The sequence below is a fragment of the Bactrocera tryoni genome, unplaced genomic scaffold (assembly GCF_016617805.1).
Source record: "Bactrocera tryoni isolate S06 unplaced genomic scaffold, CSIRO_BtryS06_freeze2 scaffold_7, whole genome shotgun sequence".
Lineage (NCBI taxonomy): Eukaryota > Metazoa > Arthropoda > Insecta > Diptera > Tephritidae > Bactrocera > Bactrocera tryoni.
The window spans coordinates 2172637-2195662 of record NW_024396366.1 but is presented as its reverse complement, the minus strand read 5'-3'; the positions used below and the strand labels follow the sequence as shown (position 1 = coordinate 2195662).

General features: G+C 33.9%; 2 protein-coding genes across 6 annotated transcripts; one reads left to right on the top strand and one right to left on the bottom strand.

The window, feature by feature from the left end:
• Positions 1 to 543: 543 nt before the first annotated feature.
• On the top strand, positions 544 to 7601 carry LOC120781459 (DNA repair protein complementing XP-G cells). Of its 2 annotated transcripts, XM_040113675.1 has the most exons (9): positions 544 to 587; positions 800 to 922; positions 976 to 1151; positions 1211 to 1847; positions 1906 to 2419; positions 5172 to 6078; positions 6133 to 6571; positions 6615 to 6880; positions 6953 to 7601. In XM_040113675.1, exons 2-9 carry the CDS (start codon positions 835 to 837, stop codon positions 7562 to 7564), a joined length of 3639 nt encoding a protein of 1212 aa, XP_039969609.1. In that variant the 5' UTR covers positions 544 to 587; positions 800 to 834; the 3' UTR covers positions 7565 to 7601. The 2 variants fall into 2 exon arrangements, with proteins under 2 accessions (XP_039969609.1, XP_039969610.1); XM_040113676.1 differs by lacking the exon at positions 544 to 587 and having other exon boundaries at positions 606 to 922; positions 6630 to 6880.
• A 5003-nt stretch (positions 7602 to 12604) lies between these two features.
• Positions 12605 to 20392, bottom strand: LOC120781484 (beta-alanine-activating enzyme). Of its 4 annotated transcripts, none has more exons than XM_040113702.1 (6): positions 20061 to 20381; positions 19681 to 19998; positions 18899 to 19629; positions 13430 to 14436; positions 13113 to 13376; positions 12605 to 13056 (listed from the first exon to the last, which is right to left on the bottom strand). In XM_040113702.1, the coding sequence occupies exons 1-6, from the start codon at positions 20279 to 20281 to the stop codon at positions 12646 to 12648; spliced, it is 2952 nt and encodes a 983-aa protein (XP_039969636.1). In that variant the 5' UTR covers positions 20282 to 20381; the 3' UTR covers positions 12605 to 12645. The 4 variants fall into 4 exon arrangements, with proteins under 4 accessions (XP_039969636.1, XP_039969637.1, XP_039969638.1 ...); XM_040113703.1 differs by having other exon boundaries at positions 12817 to 13004; XM_040113704.1 differs by lacking the exons at positions 12605 to 13056; positions 13113 to 13376; positions 13430 to 14436 and having other exon boundaries at positions 19464 to 19555; positions 19602 to 19629; positions 20061 to 20392.
• Between the last annotated feature and the right edge of the window lie 2634 nt (positions 20393 to 23026).

Sequence of the window (23026 nt, the reverse complement as noted above, 5' to 3'; positions counted from 1 at the left end):
CTTTTAACCAATTCTCTTTCAGACTCAAATATCGAGAGTATCGATATTTTAATTTCTTTTTATTTTTCCAATTATTATTATTTTCCTATTACGTATTTCTCATTTTTACCAATTCTCGTTCAGACTCGAATATTGAGAATATCGATATTTTAATTAATTTTTCCAACTATTATTATTTTTCTATTATGTTTCTCACATTTTTATCAATTCTTGTTTAATCTCTAATATCGAGAGTATCGATATTTCGAAACCGATCGCTGGTTGTATCACTAGTATCCAATTGAATTTCGAACAGCGATGCCATTTATAGCGTAAATATCGTGCAAAATCATAATTTTTCTTTTTGTTTTTACTACAAAAAAACATAAAAATAGATAACGAGCCGTATATATTCGTAAATTGGAATTAAAAACGCGAATTTTAAGACATTTCCCGTGAAAATTGGTGCACGTTTTCGGAAAAGCCGCTCTCCTGAACCTTTACCAATTGGAATTAAAAACGAATTTTAAGACATTTCCCGTGAAAATTGGTGCACGTGTTCGGAAAAGCCGCTCTCCTGAACCTTTACCACAATTATTTATAATTAGGTAGAAAATTTTTTATAATTAGATGTTTATGCTTTACATTATGAGAAATTATAAGTGAAAAGCCAGATGTGTGCAAAACCATATATACAAAAAGAAGCAATGTGGTCTACTGTGAATATACCCCGTCATATAATACAGAAATACCATTTCAGAATGATTAATAAGATTACAAGCTTTTCTTTAAGTTCTGCTTAATTTCTTTACAAATTTAGACGTTCGGTAACTTAAATAAAAGAAATTGTCCGTTATGGGAGTAACAGGTCTTTGGAAGTTGGTTGAGCCTTGTGGTAGCCCTGTTCCTATTGAAACTCTGGATGGAAAAATACTTGCTATTGGTACATGAAGTCATTTTTATCAAAAATAATATTAACATTTAATATTATTTTAGATATATCCATTTGGCTTCATCAGGTTGTTAAAGGATTTCAAGATAATAAAGGTTCCTTGTTACCACATGCTCATTTATTGGGTCTTTTCCATCGTTTGTGTAAACTATTGTACTATCGTATACGTCCGGTTTTTGTATTTGATGGATTGGTGCCACAATTGAAACGTGATACAATTGTGAGTTCATATGCGCATAGGTACAAATGAAAATATTTAAACATATACGTTAATTGTAGGCTCGAAGGCATCACCAACGTAGTAAGATAAACAATGAAGCGAATAGAATACAATCTCTATTGCTTGAATCACTTGCTAAAGAAAAATTAGTGCAACAAGCATTAGGTGTTAATGCTCAATTCTTAACGAAATCGCCTAACAAAAGAAAAAATAATCATAATAATAAGAATGAAAATGAAAAAGATGATATATTCATATTACCTGAACTTCCTGCCCAAAAAGAATCTAAGAAGAATCAGGAATACATGGATTCATGCCTTAGTTCTTTTTTAGAAGTATCAGAAGCTGACAGCTTCTTTGATGACTCTAATCCTTGGGGGGAATATACTGCAAACATTCAAGCAATAGATGTGCGCAGTGAACATTTTAAAAGCCTGCCACCTGAAGTTCGGCATGAAATATTGGTAGATATAAAGGATACGCGCAAGCAGTCTTCATGGGGTCGTCTACATGAATTACCTTCGAGCAGTAACGAATTCAGTTCTTTTCAAATGAAGAGGCTTCTTAAGCGACGCGCTGTTCAAGAAAGTATTGAAGAAACTGAGAAAGAAATGGGTGAACGAGCATTAACATTTACAGATTTACAAAACTTCTTTACTGAAGAGGGGATTCTAGATCCCGAAAATATACATGAAAGTATATATTGAAGATGTGGGTATTGTTTAATACAATTTTTAAAATGTAATAATTTCAGAGGCAAAACCAGTATGTTCCGATGAAGCCGTCCGCTTTATGTTAGTGCGTGATTTACGCAAAACACTATTGAAAGATAATAAAAATAATGTATCCTCTTCGATAAAAAATGATAGCGCTGTGAAAATAAGTGTCCCTGAGGATAAAGTTGCACACAATTTGGAAGAACCTAAAAAAAGCAATGAATGCTTTGGAAATCAATTAGATGAAATAAATAAAGAACACAATGATGATTTAGCATTGGCTATTGCTCTATCAGTGGAAGATGAAGCGGAACCAGTGTATAGTAATGAAGACTATAATTACAACACTAATGTCGACATAAAACTCAACCGGCAACAACGTAATCAATTAAAAAATGCCGCGATTGGCCCGGCTCGTGCTTATATGATTGAATATGGTGGATTGAATGACGAAGAAGTTGGAGAAATAATGGAGAAGACGCAAGTTGATTATGATACTGAGAATGAGGATTTTAATGTTGCCAAGGGAATCGTGGCACCTTTAAGTTATATGTAAGTAAAGTTTCGCAAATATCATCTAACTAGTTTTTGCTATATTAATATTAGCAATATTTTAATTATAATTATTTGCAATAATTTTTTGATGAAATATCCGTCCATTAAATATTTATACCCTAAACAGGGTTTTTTAAGCCACGACGTTTGTAACATCACCAAGGAAACGACGAAGACCCTATAAAAATGTATACGTACATACATATATAAATGATTCAGAGTGCCTATTTGAGTCAATTTATCTATAGCTGTCTGGTCTATGGAAAACTTTTTTATTTGATTTTATATTTTTTCAAAATTACATGTACATATGTAGTATGTGGTACAATTATAGAAAGTTGTGTCAATAGCCCGAAAACAATTTGTCAAAAGTAACTAAAGTAAAAGAAACAAAAATAAATTTTTCTAAAATTTCAATCATGATTAAATTATTAATGTTTTGTCGATAGCCCAAAACAACAATTTGTCAAAACTAATGGGATCCATAATGTCGAAATTAGCTGTTTTGTAGTGTTTTGGTTTTATAAAAATAATGTTAAATTTAATAAAATTTTCAAAGATTTCAACCAATTGAAATGCGATGGTAAATAACACAAAGCCATCAAAATACAAACAGAAAATTTATGAGAAAAACAACTAATTTTGACATTATAGATACAAACACTTTTTTTCTTAAGAGGAAGAAAGATTCGTATCGACACAACCTTCTATAATTGAATCATGGGCATAAAGCTGTCATACAAACTGAATGATCCAAATCAAGTTCTTGTATTGAATAAAGTGTATTCATCAAAGTGAAATAAGTATTTGACTTACGTTTATTTGACAATAAAATAGTAAATATGTATTTATTCACGTGTTAGGACAAAAACGTAAATTTCTATCCATCAGAAAATGATGGGCTCTTTCCTATCTTTTTTAAGAATGGGAAGTAATTTAAATTAATGTTTTTCTTTTAAGGGGAGCTTCTCTTATTTTCTTCACCTTAAAATGTAGCCCACATATTCTCGATGACTAATTGAGTTGCTCTCCACATACTTTTATTTATTTATTTATTTTATGTTTTTCCTTTAAATTTTTTTTTACTTTTTTCAAAAATTGAATTTTTCGATAAACGAAAGGTTTTAATCTATTGTCATTGAGATAACAAATAAACGTAAAGAAAGATTAAACGACATATACTTATTTTACTTTGTTGAATACACTTTGCTATTGAGAACTTTTTTGATTTGACAAGACATCTTCATGAAATTTGGTCATTCCTGATACATTGGTACACAGTTCAACAAATTTCTCAGATCGGACCTCTATAGCTGCCATTCCAAATTGACCGATCAAAATCAAGTTGATCCAGTTGAATAATTATGCAGTCTTTTTAACGCCTAACTCTGTCCGTATTCGTCTGGATAACGCCACTTAACGGATATGATTTCAAATTTAAAAATTATTACAATTTGTCAGCTGAAATGCAAAATAACGTATCATCAAAAAGTTCAAAATTATCATAATACATATAACATATGTATGTGTGACAAATTTTAAGCTTCTGCGATCAGAAATCCCCGAGCTATATTAAAAATTATAAAAAGAACGTATCATCAAGTGCTTGATTTCGTTAAGCAAAATAACATGTCGCTCATGTATGCAAATATAAGTTTTTTTTTTTTTTTTTTTTTTTTTTTTTTAGCGAAGTTAGCCTTGATTTCTTGTTTATGTTTATTTTTAATTATTATGTTGAATGTTCTTTGGTTAGGTTAGGTTACATGGCTGATCAAAGATCGAACGTGGACTACTACATATACATATGTAGTCCTTTGTGAGGCCATAGAAAAAAAGAACTCATGTGTTCGAACTTATAAATTAGCAAAACAAATTTTCGCAGGCGTTTAATTTCCATTCGGTGGGATGTCTGAATGTAAGTCTTGACCTCCCTAACGCAAGACAGCGAAGCATTTTGAACCATTGATTATGATTTGAAATATTTTATTTTTGTATTTATAAGTTGTATTTATTTTTAACATAAAGAGATAAAAAGTATACTATGTCCTTACTCTGCTTCTAAGCTACCTTCCCACCAATTTTCAACCAAATCGGTTCAGCCGTTCTTGAGTTATAAATGTTATAACTAATACGACTTTCTTTTATATATGTACATAGATGACAGAAAATAGCAAAAAAGAAGAAAAAGCAAACACATGAGGAGCAGTAGCAAATAAAAATTATCATTAGCTCTGCTCTACTACCGCTCCCAATTTTTTGATACCGCTACGCCAGAGCACAGCACTTCATTTTTTGCTCTCGCTTCAGCAATAGTTTTTTACCTAACAAAACTCGGAGCAGAGCAGAGCACATACTTTTACATGTTATACTATGGCTCTGCTGTGGCTCCCGACAAAGTGAGAGCGGTAGCGATATCATTGCAATAATTCTAGAAATTTTGCTGGTACGGAGTAGTAAATGAAAACGCTTAAATTTGCTTTATTTTTTCTTGATAATTTATCTAAGATATATTTATAGTTTCATTTTAATTCAGATTTGAAAATTTTGTTTCAAAATCTCAAGTGGTTTTCTTTTTATACTGTTTTTTGCTTCTCCTGTAAACCTGTGTAAAGTGATGTTACGTTATTTTGCATTTTAGGTGAGGATATCTACATATATAAAATGTTTATGTCACTTATTAATTTAAATAATCCAATATTTGTAAAAAAATATACATCAAATAATTATATATGTATGTTGTATTTTGAAGTTCTACCCAATGTACATACAAACAGTCAAACGAGATAAATCCTGGCGATGCGGAAATTTCTAAACAATCATTCGAAGTATCCAGTCAAGAGATAAGTCTACGAATGAGTGATAGCTCAGAAACAGATTCGGATTTAGAAGAAGTTGTCGATAATATACCAATGACTTGTAAAAACGTGTCTAATTTGGAAGTGGTTATAGATACTCAAGACAGAATATTTCCTGAAGACGATTTATTTACAGATATTTTTGGATCAAAAGAGGAGAAACCATCTGAAATTGTTGCAGAAACTTTTGTCACTAAATGTTCTATTTCTAATGAAAGTTCTGAAATTATCATAGTGGACAGTAATCAATCTATTGATAGGTGTAGTAATGTAAATTGGGGATCAAAAGACAAGAAATTTGTCCAAACTAATGGGCCAAAAGCTCCGATAACAATGGAAAATGTAGCTACAACTACTCAAATGTCTTCTATATTCAATGATCTCAAAAAACAAGCAAATGAGGTCAAAAACATAAATTTAGATAACGTTAATATTAATGAAATTATAGAAATATATGACAGTGATGACCAAAGGTTGGAACATGTAACGCCGAATAAATCACCTAAATTTGAAACGCCTACAAAAAACAAAAGTATTAACGAGTATTTTGAAACAAAGTATGTAGTAAAACGAACTCCAGAAAGTAATAAAAAGAAGGACGATAAACGAGAAAGATGTAATGTAAAGTCCCCTTTTTTTGTGAAGAAATCAAACTCATCCCACCGAAAAGAATGCGTTATGAAATTGAATGAGTCTTCACTTCGTGGGCGAAAGCTCTCGAAAGCATCCAAAACACTATTTGGAAATACGAGTAAATCACCTGAAAATAAAGAGGAAGTGAATGCCAATTTATGTGGTGAGGTTTGTATGCAGAAAAATATTGATAGATAACACTTTTAAATGTGTAATATTTAGGATTTACTAAAAACTGCGACCAGTATTGTCAATGAACAAAATTCCGAGCAACTAGAAGTACTAGCTTCAGAATTAGCCAAAGAACGACGAGATTTAGAAATTGAACGTAACCGACAAGATCGCATGGGCACAGCAATAAATCAAACTATGCATTCTGAATGCCAGGAGTTATTAAGATTATTTGGCATTCCTTATGTTATTGCACCTATGGAGGCAGAAGCACAATGCGCTTTTCTTGATTCAGCAAATTTAACTCAAGGTACTATTACTGATGACAGTGATATTTGGTTATTTGGCGGCAGAACCGTATATAAGAATTTTTTTGAACAAAATAAACACGTTTTAAAATTTGAAGCCGATAAAATTAGCCATGCTTTTAACTGTGACCGTGCAAAGTTAATACAGTTAGCTTGCTTAGTAGGTAGTGATTACACAACAGGTAATAATATACTTAAGTGCTTTACATATTCAATTCAATATAGTTTCTATTCTAATAGGTATACATGGCATTGGTACTGTTACAGCTTTGGAAATCTTGGCAACGTTTTCGTTGGCAACAAAGCCTACCAAAGAAGATTGTAGCGAACAAAGTATAACAACTAGCTCCGTACTGTCAACCTTATACCGTTTTCGAGACTGGTTCAAAATACACAAAGATTTAACACAGCCTACTGGTAGTTCTACACGTCTTAACTTGCGAAAAAAATTAAAAAACATTGAATTAAATGACGGATTTCCCAATCCAGCAGTAAGAAAAATATTGATTGTGTAGACATTGAAAATTAATTAATTATATTATATATATATATGTTAATAATAGGTTATTGAAGAATATTTGTTCCCAACAATTGATGATAGTAAGGCAACATTTAGCTGGGGATATCCCGACGTTGAATCTATACATGCTTTCGCGAAAAAAGTATTCGGTTGGACAACAGTAAAAACAGATGAAGTGCTTAAGCCTGTGCTGAAACGAATCAACGATAAACAAACTCAATCCAGTATACGCAACTATTTTACTATAAAAAGTGCTTTAAAGCCACGAGACTTAAAAGTAAGCAAGAGAGTACAGAAAGCGATCGATACAATGGCTGGAAAATTGAATGAAAGCGAAGTAGAAATGCCTGTTATTAAAAAAAGAGGCAATAACAGATGTAGAAACATTCAAAATGAAGCCACCAAAACCCATAATGAGATGAATAATTCTGTTCAGAGTAATTCTGTATCAGATGTTGCAAGCACAAGTTCAGTATTGAAGAAAGAAATATGTAGACGTTCATCTTTCCTACCGGAGAGTAAACCAGTGGTCCGACAACGAGAAAACGATAAGGATATAATACGCCGGTATAGAGAAAACACAGCTGCATTGTTGAATAAGTCTACCTCTGTAATGTCAGTTAGAAAATATGCCAAAAAGAGACGAACAGAATGAAAACGAAGTTTATATACACCCAACTCTTTTTTTTACACGGATTTGAAGTTACACGGTTGAAAAAACAAATGTTTGTAAAAAATTTTTAATCTAGTCTTGTAATTATGTTTGTTTTTACCACACTTAGCACCATTGCTGAAATGAACATACATAGTAGTGACCGGGAAATCCCTTTATTCGATAACTCTTACCTGCACATTTTGTTCGCATGATATTTCCATTGCTGAAATGGTTATCTCCAGTGATGATACCGACTTTAGTCCAGTTAGTCGCAAACAATTGCGCTTGTTATCAAGTAGCGACGAATAATTATGTAACAATTTTTCACCTGCATGAATTATGTATTTTATGTTTTAATGCTCAATAAAATGCCATATAAATATACAATTTGTATGCATATCTGAAATTTTATAGTTTTCAACATTTTTACACGGTTTTTCGAAGTAAATATACATAGTTCTTTATTTTTTCAGATGACATGGAACGTATCCCCCATTTTACTATAGGAAACGCCTCTTTTTTACACGGTTTTTTTTACACAGTTTTCTGAGGAACGTATCTACCGTGTAAAAAAAAGTTGGGTGTACATACATATTTACTGTTTGCCTGAAACTTTAAAATAACTTGAGTAATATTCTGCGATTTCTACGATTTATTATAATTTATATAAATAACTAACAATTTTAATATTATTTTAATAACTATTGGACTTCCCGTCCGGCACGGTCGGCTTCAAATATATATCTAATATCAAATGTCATATTTACAGACGCGTTACATCACAGCCTTTCTTTTTGCTAAATCATGAGAGCGTATTGTCACTTTCTTTAACAGGCACAGATCTCCACATTCCTTCCTTTTTCTCCAGACGTAGTTTGAGGTTCTCGCTAAGCTTCTGCTGATCCTCAGATGTTGAGGTAGTTCGGGAAAAAGACTCGGCATCGAGGAAAACTGGCGCTGCAGAACTTAATGGGTTTGTGGTTACAATCTTTTCCAAATTACCAACATTCCTAGTGTATGTTTTACCACCAGCGGACATCTACGCAACATTTCCTTCTCGCTTTACTACCTTATACGTGGCAGTATCAAATGTGGATGTCAACTTCTGCGGAAATATTACATTCTTTAAGAGTACTGTATCTCCAACTTAGATGTCAACATCTCCCGCACTCCTGGCCTTGTCAGTCAACTGTTTCCCTTTATCTTTTCCCCAAATATCCTTATCTTTCTCTTCTGGGTCTGCCATTTCCCCCACAAGATCCTGAAAGCAGGGAATTTTGTCTCTTATTACTCTATTAAACATTAGTTCTGTCGGTGGAGCGTCCGTGGTACCATGCAGAGTAACATTGTACATCAAAACGAACTTCTGAATTTCTTTCTTTAGTTGTCCTTGTTTGCATGAGCTATCTTTAAACGTTTCACTAGGGACCTGTTCATATTTTTTTACTTCGCCGTTAGCCTGAGGCCAGTATGGGGGCGTAGTCATTAGCCGAATGCCGTTGGTACTGCAAAAACTTTTAAACTCAACGCTTACGAATTGCCTTCCATTGTCAGACGTTAGTGTCTCTGGAAATCCCAATCTTGAAAATATCTCTTCCATTTCATCAATACTGATTTTAGATGTTATCGACTTTAATCACTTTGAACTCTATATATCTAGAGTAGTAATCAATTAGTACCAATATATTATCCCCGTTGGGTAAAGGACCCAAATTATCGGTTGCTTTTTTTTCCAGGGTCCATTTGTGAAAGGGTGCTCTCCATCGGAGCTGGTTTTGGTGGCATTGAAACTATAAGGCAATCATGACAAGTCTTGAAGTATTTTTCAACATCTTTGTCCACACAGGGCCACCAAACTTTGGAGCGTAACCTCCGTTTCATTGCACTTATTCCTGGATGTCCCTCATGTGCGAGGTCCAGAATTATTTCTCGCAACTTTCATGGGATTACTAATTTAGTTGCCCGTAATAGGATATCAGCAACTATAAACAGCTCCAAACGAAATGGATAATATGGGCTTGACATATTCGCTTTCCAGGAGTCCTGACTTAGACACGTCATTACATCTTGTATCTCTTCGTCTAATATAATCTCGGTAATCTGTGATATGGAGAGCGACTTCGGACACTATTCGAAAAATATGCTGCTCTCCGACCCAATCATATGGATCAGCGTTGTTTTCCTGGGAAAGCCTTTATAGCGAATCCGCAATATTTTCTTTCCCTGGTTTATATATCACTCGGAAACGATATGACTGTAACCTTAGCAACCATCTTTCGATCCTCGCTGGGGGTCGTGAGGTTGGCTTAAATATGGTTTCTAGTGGCTTGTGTTCGGTTATTAGATCAAAGTGTAGCCCTGCCAAATAATAATAAAATTTTTCCACAGCCCACACCAAGGCCAGACTTTCTTTTTCGTTTTGGGAATATCTCTTTTTAGAGAGAGACTCTTACTGGCAAATGAAATGATCCGCGAAGTATTTGCCATCATCTTTAAAGGCAATCACCACCGGCGATATCTAGGAAACTTTAAAGCCTCTTCCAGTTCCTCAGTTATTTTGCCCTCCAACGCCGTCGGCACACGTCTCATGGGTTGTTGCACGGGAACCACAGATTCGTTAATAGACAGCTTGACAGAAACATTCCGCCATTTGGCAAACGGTTCCGCTTCCTCAACTCTACGCACGTCCAAACCTACTCTTAAAACGTTGAGTTTGATAGCTGTGTCCCGTCCTAATAGAGATTGTTCACCATTTTCGATTACATAAAATGTAGTAATCAGTTCCGGATCGTTTTGTACCGAAATTGGAGCCTCAAAAACTTGTAATACCTTGAGTAGACGATCTGAAGCATATGCCCGAAAATAATTCGCTAATTCAGCACGTGAGTTAAACATAACAGCCTTTTCCTCGCATAATCGTTGCCAATCTGAATGGCTGATCAGGTTCAATTTAGAGCGCGAATCGATGATCATAGAAATTATGTAACCTCATATTTTACACGGGATCTCCCCCTCCAAATGTCCAATTCTATCGCATTTCATATTTCTGGCAGGACACTCCATACTATTTTCGCGATGTCTCCTTTTACCACATCTTCCACACTCGCTTTCTATACTTTGCTGTATAATTTTGTGGATGCCGCTTGGATTACCTTGGGGTGTCATAGACTGTGTTTGTTTGTTGACTTGGTCATCAATACTACATATTTTGATGACCTCATCCAAAGTTAGTTCGTTTTCAAGTAACTTTGTTTTTAAACCTAACGGTGCCCAGCCATCGATGATTTTATCTTTTAAACATATTTCTTTAATCTGTTCTTTGGTCTCGCCAAACGAACATTTTGCTATCTGGCGGCGTAATCTCATCAAAAACTCCGTAAAACATTCTCCTTCCAGTGGTGTTATAGAACGAAACAAGTGCCTCTCAAAAGCGGAATTCCGAGTTTATTTCTTTTCTTATATATAGAGGTTATCTCCTCTGCGTCAATATATATGTATATATAAAACGACCGCAACCACGCCTCCCACTCTGTACGCCATAACGCCTTGTCCATTCCCTGACCTAGAAATGGTTTCAGTTCCGTCATGTTTATTTCTCGCTGATAAAATCATGTAAATTAATTTCGATTACATTTGGAAAACTGTGTTTTCTTATCTTTCATTCATTGAGAAAAAACTCATTAGCTAAAATTTTACTCATGGCCTAGTTGTTACACATAAAGAAAAACAAATGAATCACTTTACCCTTGTTTCCAACGTTATTAAATTTGGAATATAGTCTCTTAATGCAATACCTAATTACATTTCGTTCCTTTCTGTATTTCATTTGAAATATACAAATATACACATATTCTCAATCATTCATTTCGCTCTAACATTTGTCTCATTCCATTTGGAATAGACTCTTTACTTATTTTTCTTTTAGTTTTTTTTCTATATTTCTCGAATCATCAATTCATTTGCATTTGTCTCATTCCACTTGGAATAGACTCTTTCCTTATTTTTTCTTTTCGTTTTTTTTTAACTATTTTTCAATTCTTTAAATTTCTCGATTCATTATCAAATTTTCCATTCTATTTTTTGTTTTTTTTTTTTGGAATATCCAAATCCATTTGCAAATTTGAAATTCTTTATTCAATTTCTCAATTCATTTTAAACATTTTTATTTCCACCTTGAAATTTCCAATTTATTTCAATCTCATTCCATTTGGAATAAATTCCGTTATTCAGGTAACGCTGAATAAAATTTTCTTCTTACATTCCCCTAAACGCATATTCAAACAAAATACCTGTATGAATCTGTGCGTGTGTGTGTGTACTTAGCGCCGCTATTCCCGTTTGAATTCAAAATCGTATACGGTCTTTCTGATTTAATGTAAAATACTTCCCAATTATCCTCGTCGCCAATGTAATATTCTGCGATTTCCACGATTTATTATAATTTATATAAATAACTAACAATTATAATATTATATTAATAACTAACAATTATAATATTATATTAATAACTGTCGAACTTCCCGTCCGGCACGGTCGGCGTCAAATATACTATATATCTAATATCAAATGTCATATTTACAGACACGTTACATCAAAGCCTTCCTTGTTGCTAAATTATGAGGGCGTATTGTCACTTTCTTTAACAGGTACAGATCTCCATAACTTGTAAATAATTAAATTAATTGAATTTGGCATCTTCTTGTTTAAAATTCAAAAGCCCACGATTTAGTAAATTATTTTTTTTTTGTATCGGCGGTTTCAAAATACTTTTATGAATCATAATTAAATCAGCAATAAAATATAAAATTAAAGGATCGTCTCAGTGTGACCCTTATCTATTCGGTCAGGTTTTTATTTATAAATAAATACATTCATGACGAATACAAATTTTTTTTATATTTATTTAATGAGTGTATAATAGCTAAATAAATTGTTGAAATGACTTGTAAAAAATGTTCTGTACGACGTAAAAATGTAAGATTAACGAAAAAAGTATTATAGAATGGAACTAGAATAGTACATATCAAAACTACAGATTAATTATTTTTTTTTTTAATAAATCTAAATATTTATTTTTTCAATTAGTGTATGCTAAATGAGTACAAAAAGTTATCCCTACAACCTATAAAAATTTGATTGTCCAAATTGCAAGGAGTTGAAAATATCTCACCACTCAATTTATATTTTGTAATCATCTCACCAGTTTCAACTTGCAAAACTGCAATTAATCCACTGGTGGAGCAACACAACACGTGCTCGTCGTCTTGTAAAGAAACTGCTAAAGGCGATGCAAATATATTGCTTTCAAGTTGATTCTTCCAAAGCAAATCTAGTTTGCACACATTCCGCTGCTCTTTCTCAACTGAGTTTTGATACCGTAAACAGTAAACATATTTATCGTAGGAACCGAACAAGACTTTTCCCTTACTTCGAATATCCTCTAGAATAGTCAAAGCAGAAAATATAAGAGATCCAGCACGAAATGTTTTCATCTAAAATATTATGTGCAACTATAATTCAGTAAGTAATTAGTAATAATGGTACAAACCAATTCGCCGTTTTCTGCGTTGCAAATGTGTACATTTCCAGAAACTTCTGCTAAAATAATTCTATGGTCTTCGCCAATTATAACCGGTGTCGAAAATATCGGTGATTCGCACTTTCTTAGCCACACTAATTCTCCAGAATTTGAAATAATCTTGCAGTAACTCCCATCGAGGGTACAAATAATCATTGTGTATGAGTTAATTGCGATAGGGTTGGCATAGATTCCTTTCGTTCCGATTTTTTTGCGCCAAATATAATTAGTTGTCTTAAAAAAAAACCTTTCAATGTAGAATTTACTTCAATCCATAAATGACTTACCTTCAAAGAAATACAAACAACATTAAACTCTTCGCCGTATGTCGCTATAACCAGTCCAGCTGCGCAGGTCAAAGGTTTAGCTTTAATCAATCCACCTAAGCCGATACTCCAGTAAATGTGGCCATTTGTGAAATTAAACGCGTATAATTTGTGATCATAACAACCCACTACTGCTAAATAGGAGGTATTAACATTTGAAACAATCTCCACTTTGCATTCGATTCTGTCTGGCAATTCCAGTACAGCAATAGGACTTCCAAGATTTATGTCAAGTATTGTTAAAATATGTGAGTGTGAACCAACGCATACCCACTTATTACCAATAATAGAGGGTGCTGAATCAACACATTTATTCAGACTAGTGCGCCAAATAAATTTAAGCCGTTTTTTTGCATAAATGTTTGAATTTACTGACAAAGTTTTAGATAAATTTTGTGCTTTCGATAATTGACACGAAATAAGAAAGTTTTTAATCGATTTTAATGAATGCTGAGAGCTTACTAGCATTCCTAATAGTTCATTTTGATCGCATTGCTCCAATATCGCGCCAATACGACTAACCAACGTAATAGCATGAAAAGATGTACCACCTGCCGCTATAAACGACATGTCTAAATCCTGTATATTTTCTATAGATGCGTCAGTGGTTTTTGCGTTCTGTTTCATCAAATTGACTCCCAAAACTTCAGTAATAAATCGATGAAAAATTTCTTCACAACTCGCCGAAATCGTATATGTTTTGTTGGTAATTTTTTGCAATAAACAATGTCTATCTATTTTCCCATGTTCGTTTAGAGGGAATGACGAAATAAATTCTATATCGTCCGGTCGTTCTATTTCCATCAAATTTTCTATTAAAAGGCGTCGAATGTGCATTAATTCTGTTTCATCAACATTTGAATTGGCTTGTATAAAACAAACTACTTTATGTGATTTTTCATGCCAGAGACATTTAACATTTTTGCAGTTGTTATTTAAGATGTTTTGAATTCTTTGTTGTAGAGATTCTAAAATTTAAAATAAAATAAATATCAATTTATTAATTCCTCTTAATACCACAAACTTTAAATTATTTTATAAATAAATATTTACATATTTGTATTTTTTAAATCATTTATAATTGAAAACGGAGTTATGTTATAAAAATTTTGGCGTCTCTGGAAACGCCTAAAGTAAGTTGAATCGGAACCAAAATTAAGGTTCATGCAGAGAACATAAAAGTAAAAGAAAAAAAACCTGCACCTTCTCTATGTTTTTATGTTCTCTGGTTCAGCGAATTAAGAGACAGCGACTACGCCGGCTCGTTCATGTCGTCGGGTGAAAACTATGTAGCTCTAATAGTGTTCGCCCGGGGAAACAGAAGAAGAAGACCTCCACTCCGTTGGAAAGACAAAGTGTAGAAGGACCTGGCTTCACTTGGAACCTCCAAGTGACACCAAACAGTGAAAAGGAAGAACGACCGCCACGCTGTTGTAAGCTCGGCTATAACCACGTAAACGGTATCTACTCCAAAAAAGATCATTTTGCGTATTGTTCTTAAAAAACTGTCGCACAACTCCGCAAATTAATAAGAATTAAAAAGGGAGTTACAAATTGTACACAATTTTCTTTTCACATTTTGCGAAATCTTCTCCGTTTATCAGAGATAATTTGAACAAAATATTACAATAGTGTCCGTGTCCGGAACGTATTCATGTCCCACTATAGGAATAGGTTTTGTATATAAATATTAATTTTACTGTTATTACTTTTAATATTTTTTGTGATGCCTTTTGACATTAGTAACAGCTTAGAGTCTTATATTCATGGAGTTTTTTTTAAATTTTTGGTTACTTTCCCAGAAATATCAGTCGTTTCTGTTATTAATAGGCCTTTAATCCGGTTTTCACGTAGGTTTCCAAAATTATAAAGTACCCAGTAATAAAAGTTTATTACGCATCATTTTCGCTGCGGTTCCGGGTATGTGCTTTAAATGTCAAAATACCTTTATTTGGTTGGTGTTTTGTCTACCATACGATAACGGGCCTAACCGGGTCGATACTTTTAATTTTTTTAAAATAAAAACATTGCCTTACAATAGTTTTGTAATTTTTCTTATAAAAACATTTTTTCATAATAATATCTTTTAATAGCAGTTTATATTATAGTAGAATTTTGCATCGAATTCACTTTACGCTAATTCCTGATTACTGAATACAATCATGAATAATTTCCATTTAACATAATTTTTAATCTAAATGAGATATTTTGGGCCTAATCATGTAACTTTGGTTTGTCAGTCAAGTGAGAAATATTTGTCTAATTTTGTTTGTTTTAAAAAATGAGTTAAATTTTTAATTGGCATGTTTTTCATAATAAAAATTAATATCTACAACTGAACTGTTTCTGAGAAATCTATTAAATTCACCCATTCTTTTGCTTTATCAATCCCATTTTTGGTTGCAAAGATATATCAATATGCAAACGTATCACCGTGTGTCTGTTTCTATTTTTTAATTTTTTTAAATTTGGAATGTGTAACAATATTGTAGGAGGATGAAGTCATGTATAGAAGTTCACGTAAGTGAGGAAAGTTCTCTGATCGCCATTCACTTGGGAGTGGCCAGAAACGATTATTTTACACATGGCTCAAGCAGCTCACAACTTCCGATCTTTGACCAAGTATCCTCTGGGTAGCCTAAGAACATCCGTTCGAAGGAGAGCTAAAGTGAGGAGGCGAAACATCCCCTACATAGGGTTGTGCGCTGGGTTTGGGACCCGCCACGTAAAAAGCAATAATATAAAAGTTTGGTGTTGGATTCGTGGTGGAGAGAGACTCCGTCGCCGAGTTCTATCATTCACTCCGGTGAATGAAGGTCTAGCCACAATCCGCATCAAAGCGAGGTTCTTCAACATATCGCTGATTTGCGCCCACGCCCCGACGGAAAAGAAGTACGATGTGACCAAAGATGCCTTCTATGAGCGCTTGGAGCGCGGAGCATACTCTTCTAGAACCCCCAAAGGTGATCTAGCCACCTCAGCCTGCTGAATGGTAGTGAACGCACAACGCCAGACGTTCCATTGCCCGACCATGAAGAAGTTCGAATAGCAATTACTCGCCTGAAGAACAACAAAGCGGCGGGGGCCGATGGATTACCGGCCGAGCTATTCAAACACGGCAGCGAAGAACTGATAAGGAGCATGCATCAGCTTCTTTGTAAAATATGGTCGGACGAAAGCATGCCCAACGATTGGAATTTAAGTGTGCTCTGCCCCACAATCTGCGCCAACTACCGTGGGATAAGCCTCCTCAACATCGCATATAAGGTTCTATCGAGCGTATATCTTTCACCGTCAACAAACTGATTGGACCTTATCAGTGTGGCTTTAGACCTGGCAAATCAACAACCGACCAGATATTCACCATACGCCAAATCTTGGAAAAGACCGATGAAAGGAGAATCGACACACACCACCTTTTCGTCGATTTCAAAGCTGCTTTCGACAGCACGAAAAGGAGCTGCCTTTATGTCGCGATGTCTGAATTTGATATCCCCGCAAAACTAATACGGCTGTGTAAACTGACGTTGAGCAACACGAAAAGCTCCGTCAGGATCGGGAAGGACCTCTCCGAGCCGTTCGATACCAAACGAGGTTCAGACAAGGCGACTCCCTATCGTGCGACTTCTTCAACCTGCTGCTGGAGAAAATTAATCGAGCTGCAGAACTTAATCGAGCTGGTGCAATCTTTTATAAGAGTGTACAGCTGCTGGCGTATGCCGATGATATTGATATCATTGGCCTCAACACCCGCGCCGTTAGTTCTGCTTTCTCCAGGCTGGACAAGGAAGCACAGAAAATGGGTCTGGCAGTGAACGAGGGCAAACCGAAATATCTCCTGTCATCAAACAAACAGTCGTCGCACTCGCGACTTGGCTCTCACGTCACTGTTGACAGTCATAACTTTGAAGTTGTAGATAATTTCGTCTATTTAGGAACCAGTATTAACACCACCAACAATGTCAGCCTGAAAATCCAACGCAGGATAGCTCTTGCCAACAGGTGCTACTTTGGACTCAGTAAGCAATTGAAAAGTAAAGTCCTCTCTCGACGAACAAAAGCTAAACTCTATAAGTCGCTCATAATTCCCGTCCTGCTATATGGTGCAGAGGCTTGGGCGTTGACAGCAACCGATGAGTCGACGTTACGAGTTTTCGAGAGAAAGGTTCTGCGAAAGATTTATGGTCCTTTGCGAATTGGCCACGAATATCGCATTCGATGGAACGATCAGCTGTACGAGATATACGACGACATTGACACAGTTCAGCGAATTAAAAGACAGCGGCTACGCTGGCTAGGTCATGTTGTCCGGATGGACGAAAACATTCCAGCTCTGAAAGTATTCGACGAAGTACCCACCGGGAGAAGTACAGAAAGAGGAAGACCTCCACTCCGTTGGAAGGACCAAGTGGAGAAGGACCTGGCTTCGCTTGGAATATCCAATTGGCGCCACGTAGCGAAAAGAAGAAACGACTGGCGCGCTGTTGTTAACTCGGCTATAATCGCGTAAGCGGTGTCTACGCCAATTAAGAAGAAGAAGAACAATATTGTATAATATTATTATTTTCTGTAAAAGTTAAAACATTTCTATTAGTTATTATTTAATGACACTCATTATTTGTTCAGTAGTGTGCTTTAGTTAGCTCTAAGTAGATTAATCTGTCCTAGTTTTTAGTAGCAGAAATAAATGTTGTCAGTTATCTTTTTCATTATACTATATGTATGTGAATGTATCTTAAATCTATTTAAGAGGCACATCTAATGTGAATTTTTTAGAACATCTTTTGAAGAAAACTAATACATGAAATGTTTTACAATTTTGAGGACATAAGTATGTACACAAAATTATTGTATATGCGCCAACAGCGAGTTATTAGCCATTTCCTCATCTAAAAAAAACGCTCCACGTTTAAAGTGATTACGGCTTCTCATTGGTTAATAAAAAAAAAATTCGAGTATTATTAACTATACGACTGTTAAAAATTTAAATTTAACAAAATTGCAGAAATGGGAATTTTAATAAAAAAAATTTAGTTAGTTTTTGGCACGCCAAATTACATTTTTGACAATATCAAAAAAACTGAAAATTCATATCCAAATACTTGAAAAGACAGACACCTTATAACTTCGCATTTGAACAATGAAAGTTGAGTCCTCTCGCAAAATTTTTAAAATAAAGTTTTGCCAACACCAGATAGTACTTCCCAGTCTTTAAATCTGGCAAGTTGCTAAAGAATTAAATGTTCGGTTACACCCGAACTTAGCGCTTCCTTACTTGTTTTTCTCATGAATATCTTGTTAACTATTTGATGATTTTGCGAGATTTACAATCTCGTCGTATTCATTTATTACATGAATATTGATTTATAAGCGGTATCTTTTGATTAATTTTTATTTATGTATGTTTATATATTATATTGAACTTCTTACCGAGATTTAGTTGAACTCCCATTCGTTTAATAATGTTATCGGTCCTGCCTAAATAAAATATTCTCCCATATTGGTCACGGGACACCAAATCGCCAGTGTCGCGGAAAAACATCTTATTATTTTTAGGTCGTAACATACCATCCGTGGAAGGAATGTAACACAATCGAGTTGCACTACCAATTTTTAACTCTCCCTCGCATGATCCAAATAATTCCTTTTCATTTGTATCGGTTATGCGTAAAGTAGTCTGACCGTCTAAGACGGTACCAATAGGAGCCCTTTCCCATTGTTCATTAAAATCGCACTCATGTATTGTGCACCAGCAAGAAATTTCGGTTGTACCGTAAATGTTAAAAATGCGCTTTTTTAAAGGTATCGTCGGCAACCAATAATCCCATTCCTTTCTGCTAGGAAAGTCTTCTCCACCTAAAATTAAACATCGCAATGAATTGTCTTCATGTAATATGACTTCTTTTATGATATCTTTTCCGAATAAACGAAAAAAGGAAGGAGTTGCCTGCAAAATAGTTGTTCCTTTAAATTCCTGTGTGCCCCGATGTTTAGGCCATAGTATATTTATATTTTTTTTTGGACTTAATCTTAAGTCAGCTGGACATATTAATAAAGACGCTCCTGAAATTAGTGCCAAAAATAAATCTACAACAAAGGGATCAAAAGTGGGTGGCGCACACAAGTATATTACATCATTTTCCGATAATTTCAACCGTGTACTAAAGAAGATTGTATTAGAAAAATATAAAATTCATAATATGTGAACATACCATAAAGGTAATATATTTGGTTCCACACAAGAATACGGAACTTGTACGATTTTCGGAAGTCCTGTAGTCCCTGATGTTGAAATACTATAGCAAAGATCATTAACCTCACCATATATTTTTCTATCCATAGATATGTTTTGAAACAAGTATATCTTATTATCCATAATATTCAAAATCCCAATTTGTTTGCAATTTTGATTATCACATTTAATGTCCATCATTACATATTTTGCTCCATGTGCATTTAAAACATTTTCGAAATTGTAACTTATATTTGTAAAATGCAAAGGAATAAAGTAACAATTGTAGTTGAGGATGCTGCATTAAATAATTTTAAAATGTTAAGCATCATTTTTCAATACTTCCAAAAATTATTTCACCTGAGGATAAGAGCAATACTATGGGGTGAATGACCTTGTAATCGCAATGCAATGCCTGTGTTAGGAGTTATGTTATAATAGTCAAATTGTTGCAGAACACGGGTTACTTCCTTTAATACTACGTCAAAAGTGTATGAATGTTCCTCATATTCTGTTCGATAAATAATTAACACTTTGCTACGAAATTTCTCCAATATTGTATGTTCATATAATTTGCTCATTTTACAAAATATCTGCAGGTTTATTTCTTCACCGCTAACTCACACCCTCATTTATATGCAAAAAATACTCTTGGGTTTGTTTACATAAATATGTGCACTCAACTTCAGAAAACCTGTGGGTTTTGTGCAACACTTTTTTTATAACTTTCATGGAAATTAGGGTGTCGTGTTGGCAATAAATTTTATATCGAGAAAATACGTATTAAAAAAGTGGTAATTATCAACTTTAAACGCGAATATCTCGAAAACTAACGCTTCCTGCGGCTATAGGAGAATCTCCTCTATCCGACCATACCCATTTCATTTCCGAAAGCCTGGGACGGTATTCTAAAGTATTTAGTATACCGTCCCAGGATTTCGGGAAAAAATGAGTATGGTTCCTCAGATCAAGAATATATATAGTTATAGCCGCAGGAAACCAATAGTTTTCGAGATATTTACGTTTAAAGTTCATTAAGACTTCATTAAATCGTTTGTACACATTTGTTTTACATAATATAGTGCAAAAATAGTTTTATATAACTTACCGTGCGATTCTGTACTGTGATACAGTCTCAAGTCTCTAAATTTGAGATTTTAAGTTAGAGACAATTTTTGAGACTTGAGACGATTTTGCTATTCTGTAAGTGACAGTCACAAAATCTATTACATTCCATTATTCAGAGATGTTTTTACACTTGAATGAAAATAAATATGTCGATAACAAATATTAAATTTTCTATAACATAGTCAAAAAACATAATTATCAATAAAAATAAAAATATATGTTGATTTTGTTTCATAATATTTACTAACCGTGCGATTCTGTAACTTGAGACAGTCTCAAGTCTCTAAATTTGAGATTTTGAGTTAGAGACAATTTTTGAGACTTGAGACGATTTTGCTATTCTGTAAGTGACAGTCACAAAATCTATTACATTTCATTATTCAGAGATGTTTTTAAACTTGAATGAAAATAAATATGTCGATAACAAATATTAAATTTTCTATAACATAGTCAAAAAACGTAATTATCAATGAAAATAAAAATATATGTTGACTTTGTTTCATAATATTTACGAAATGTATGTAAAATTGATTTATTTTTAACCTTTTCGTGTTTGAAATGCTTACAAAATGTAAAGAAACGACAATCGATTAATATCTATGATGATCTCCATTCAGTATATTCAAAATGGCAGACAAGAGTTCTTTTTAGTTTTGTGACCTGCTAACTACCAGGTCTCAATATTTTGAGACTAACGCTAGAGACTGTTTAGTGAATAGTAACTAGTCTCAAATTGAGACTTTGCCTCAAAATGTCTCACATAGAGACTAGAGACTGGTTACAGAATCCCGCTATAAATTTATGTAAAATTGATTTATTTCTAACCTTTTCGTGTTTGAGTTGCTTACAGAATATAAAAATACGACAATCGATTGATATCTATGATGATCTCTATTCAGTATATTCAAAATGGCAGACAAGAGCTCTTTTTAGATTTGAGACCTGCTAACTATCAGGTCTCAAATTTGAGGCAATATTTTGAGACTAACGCTAGAGACTGTTTAGTGAATAGTAACTAGTCACAAATTGATACTTTACCTCAAAATGTCTCAAATAGAGACTAGAGACTGGTTACAGAATCCCGCTATTAATATTAAACTTACTGTTCAAATCTATTTATTTGGCAACAACTTAAAGGTTGAAGTCGTCAAATAATCAGTGTTACCTTATCCACATCTTTTGTAAATGAGCTAAAAGAAATAAAGAGAATGGATTATACCCAAAAAAGGATTTTTGCAGTTGTCTGTCGTAAAAAATCTGTTTATTACCCGCCAATGGGGTGTGCCAAGCTTTTTGCGTAAAACTCCTGTTTGTTTTCGGCAGCGCTTGCAGCTCTTTCGTTATTGTTAATAGCCCTGGCAGACGAGCAAAATTAATGTGCCTTAAGCAACGCTAATGCGCATTGAAATTTTATGGTGACAGACGGCAGACTTGTGCATTTAGACAGCTGATAGTGAAATTTGTTTATTTATTAAAAAAAAAAGAGAAATAAAAATGAATAAAACAAATTATTAATAGACATTTTGGTATTTTTGGAAAATCAATATAAAAAGTTCGTTTATTATTAACTACGTTAAAAGATAATATAATGAAATTAAACCAATAATTGATTGTAATGCGGAAAAAGTGTGCGAAAAAGTTAAGAATATTGGATACTGTGCGTTGTTTATTTTCTGCCATCTAAAAATATTTAAATTTGTTTATGTTAATATACTGCACATAATTTAATAAGCAGTTTTACTTACTTCTGATGCTGTAAACGCAGAGGAGGCAGCAGACTTCAAGCGACATCTGTCAAAAAATAGCAAAAATCGGACATTTTTGAGCAGTGCAGCCTACACTAATTTGGTAAACTCAGCTAAATGCACGAAATTCTTGTGTATTATAGCCCTGACAGACGACAGCGCTAATATGCATTAGCGGGCTTAAGTTACATTTATTTGCGCATTTGACCCATGTGAATGCAAGTTTGTTAAAAATTACAGATTTTTGCTATTGTTTGACAGATGTCACTTGACGTCTGCCGCCTCCTTTGCGTTTACAGCATCAGAGGTTAGCAGTTTTTATATTGCTAATTAAATTATGTGCAAGTATATTAACAAAAACGAGTTTTAATATTTTTAGATGACGGAAAATAAACAACGCATAGTTTGCTATCCATTTTTCCAATATTTTTCACTTTTTCACACACTTTCATT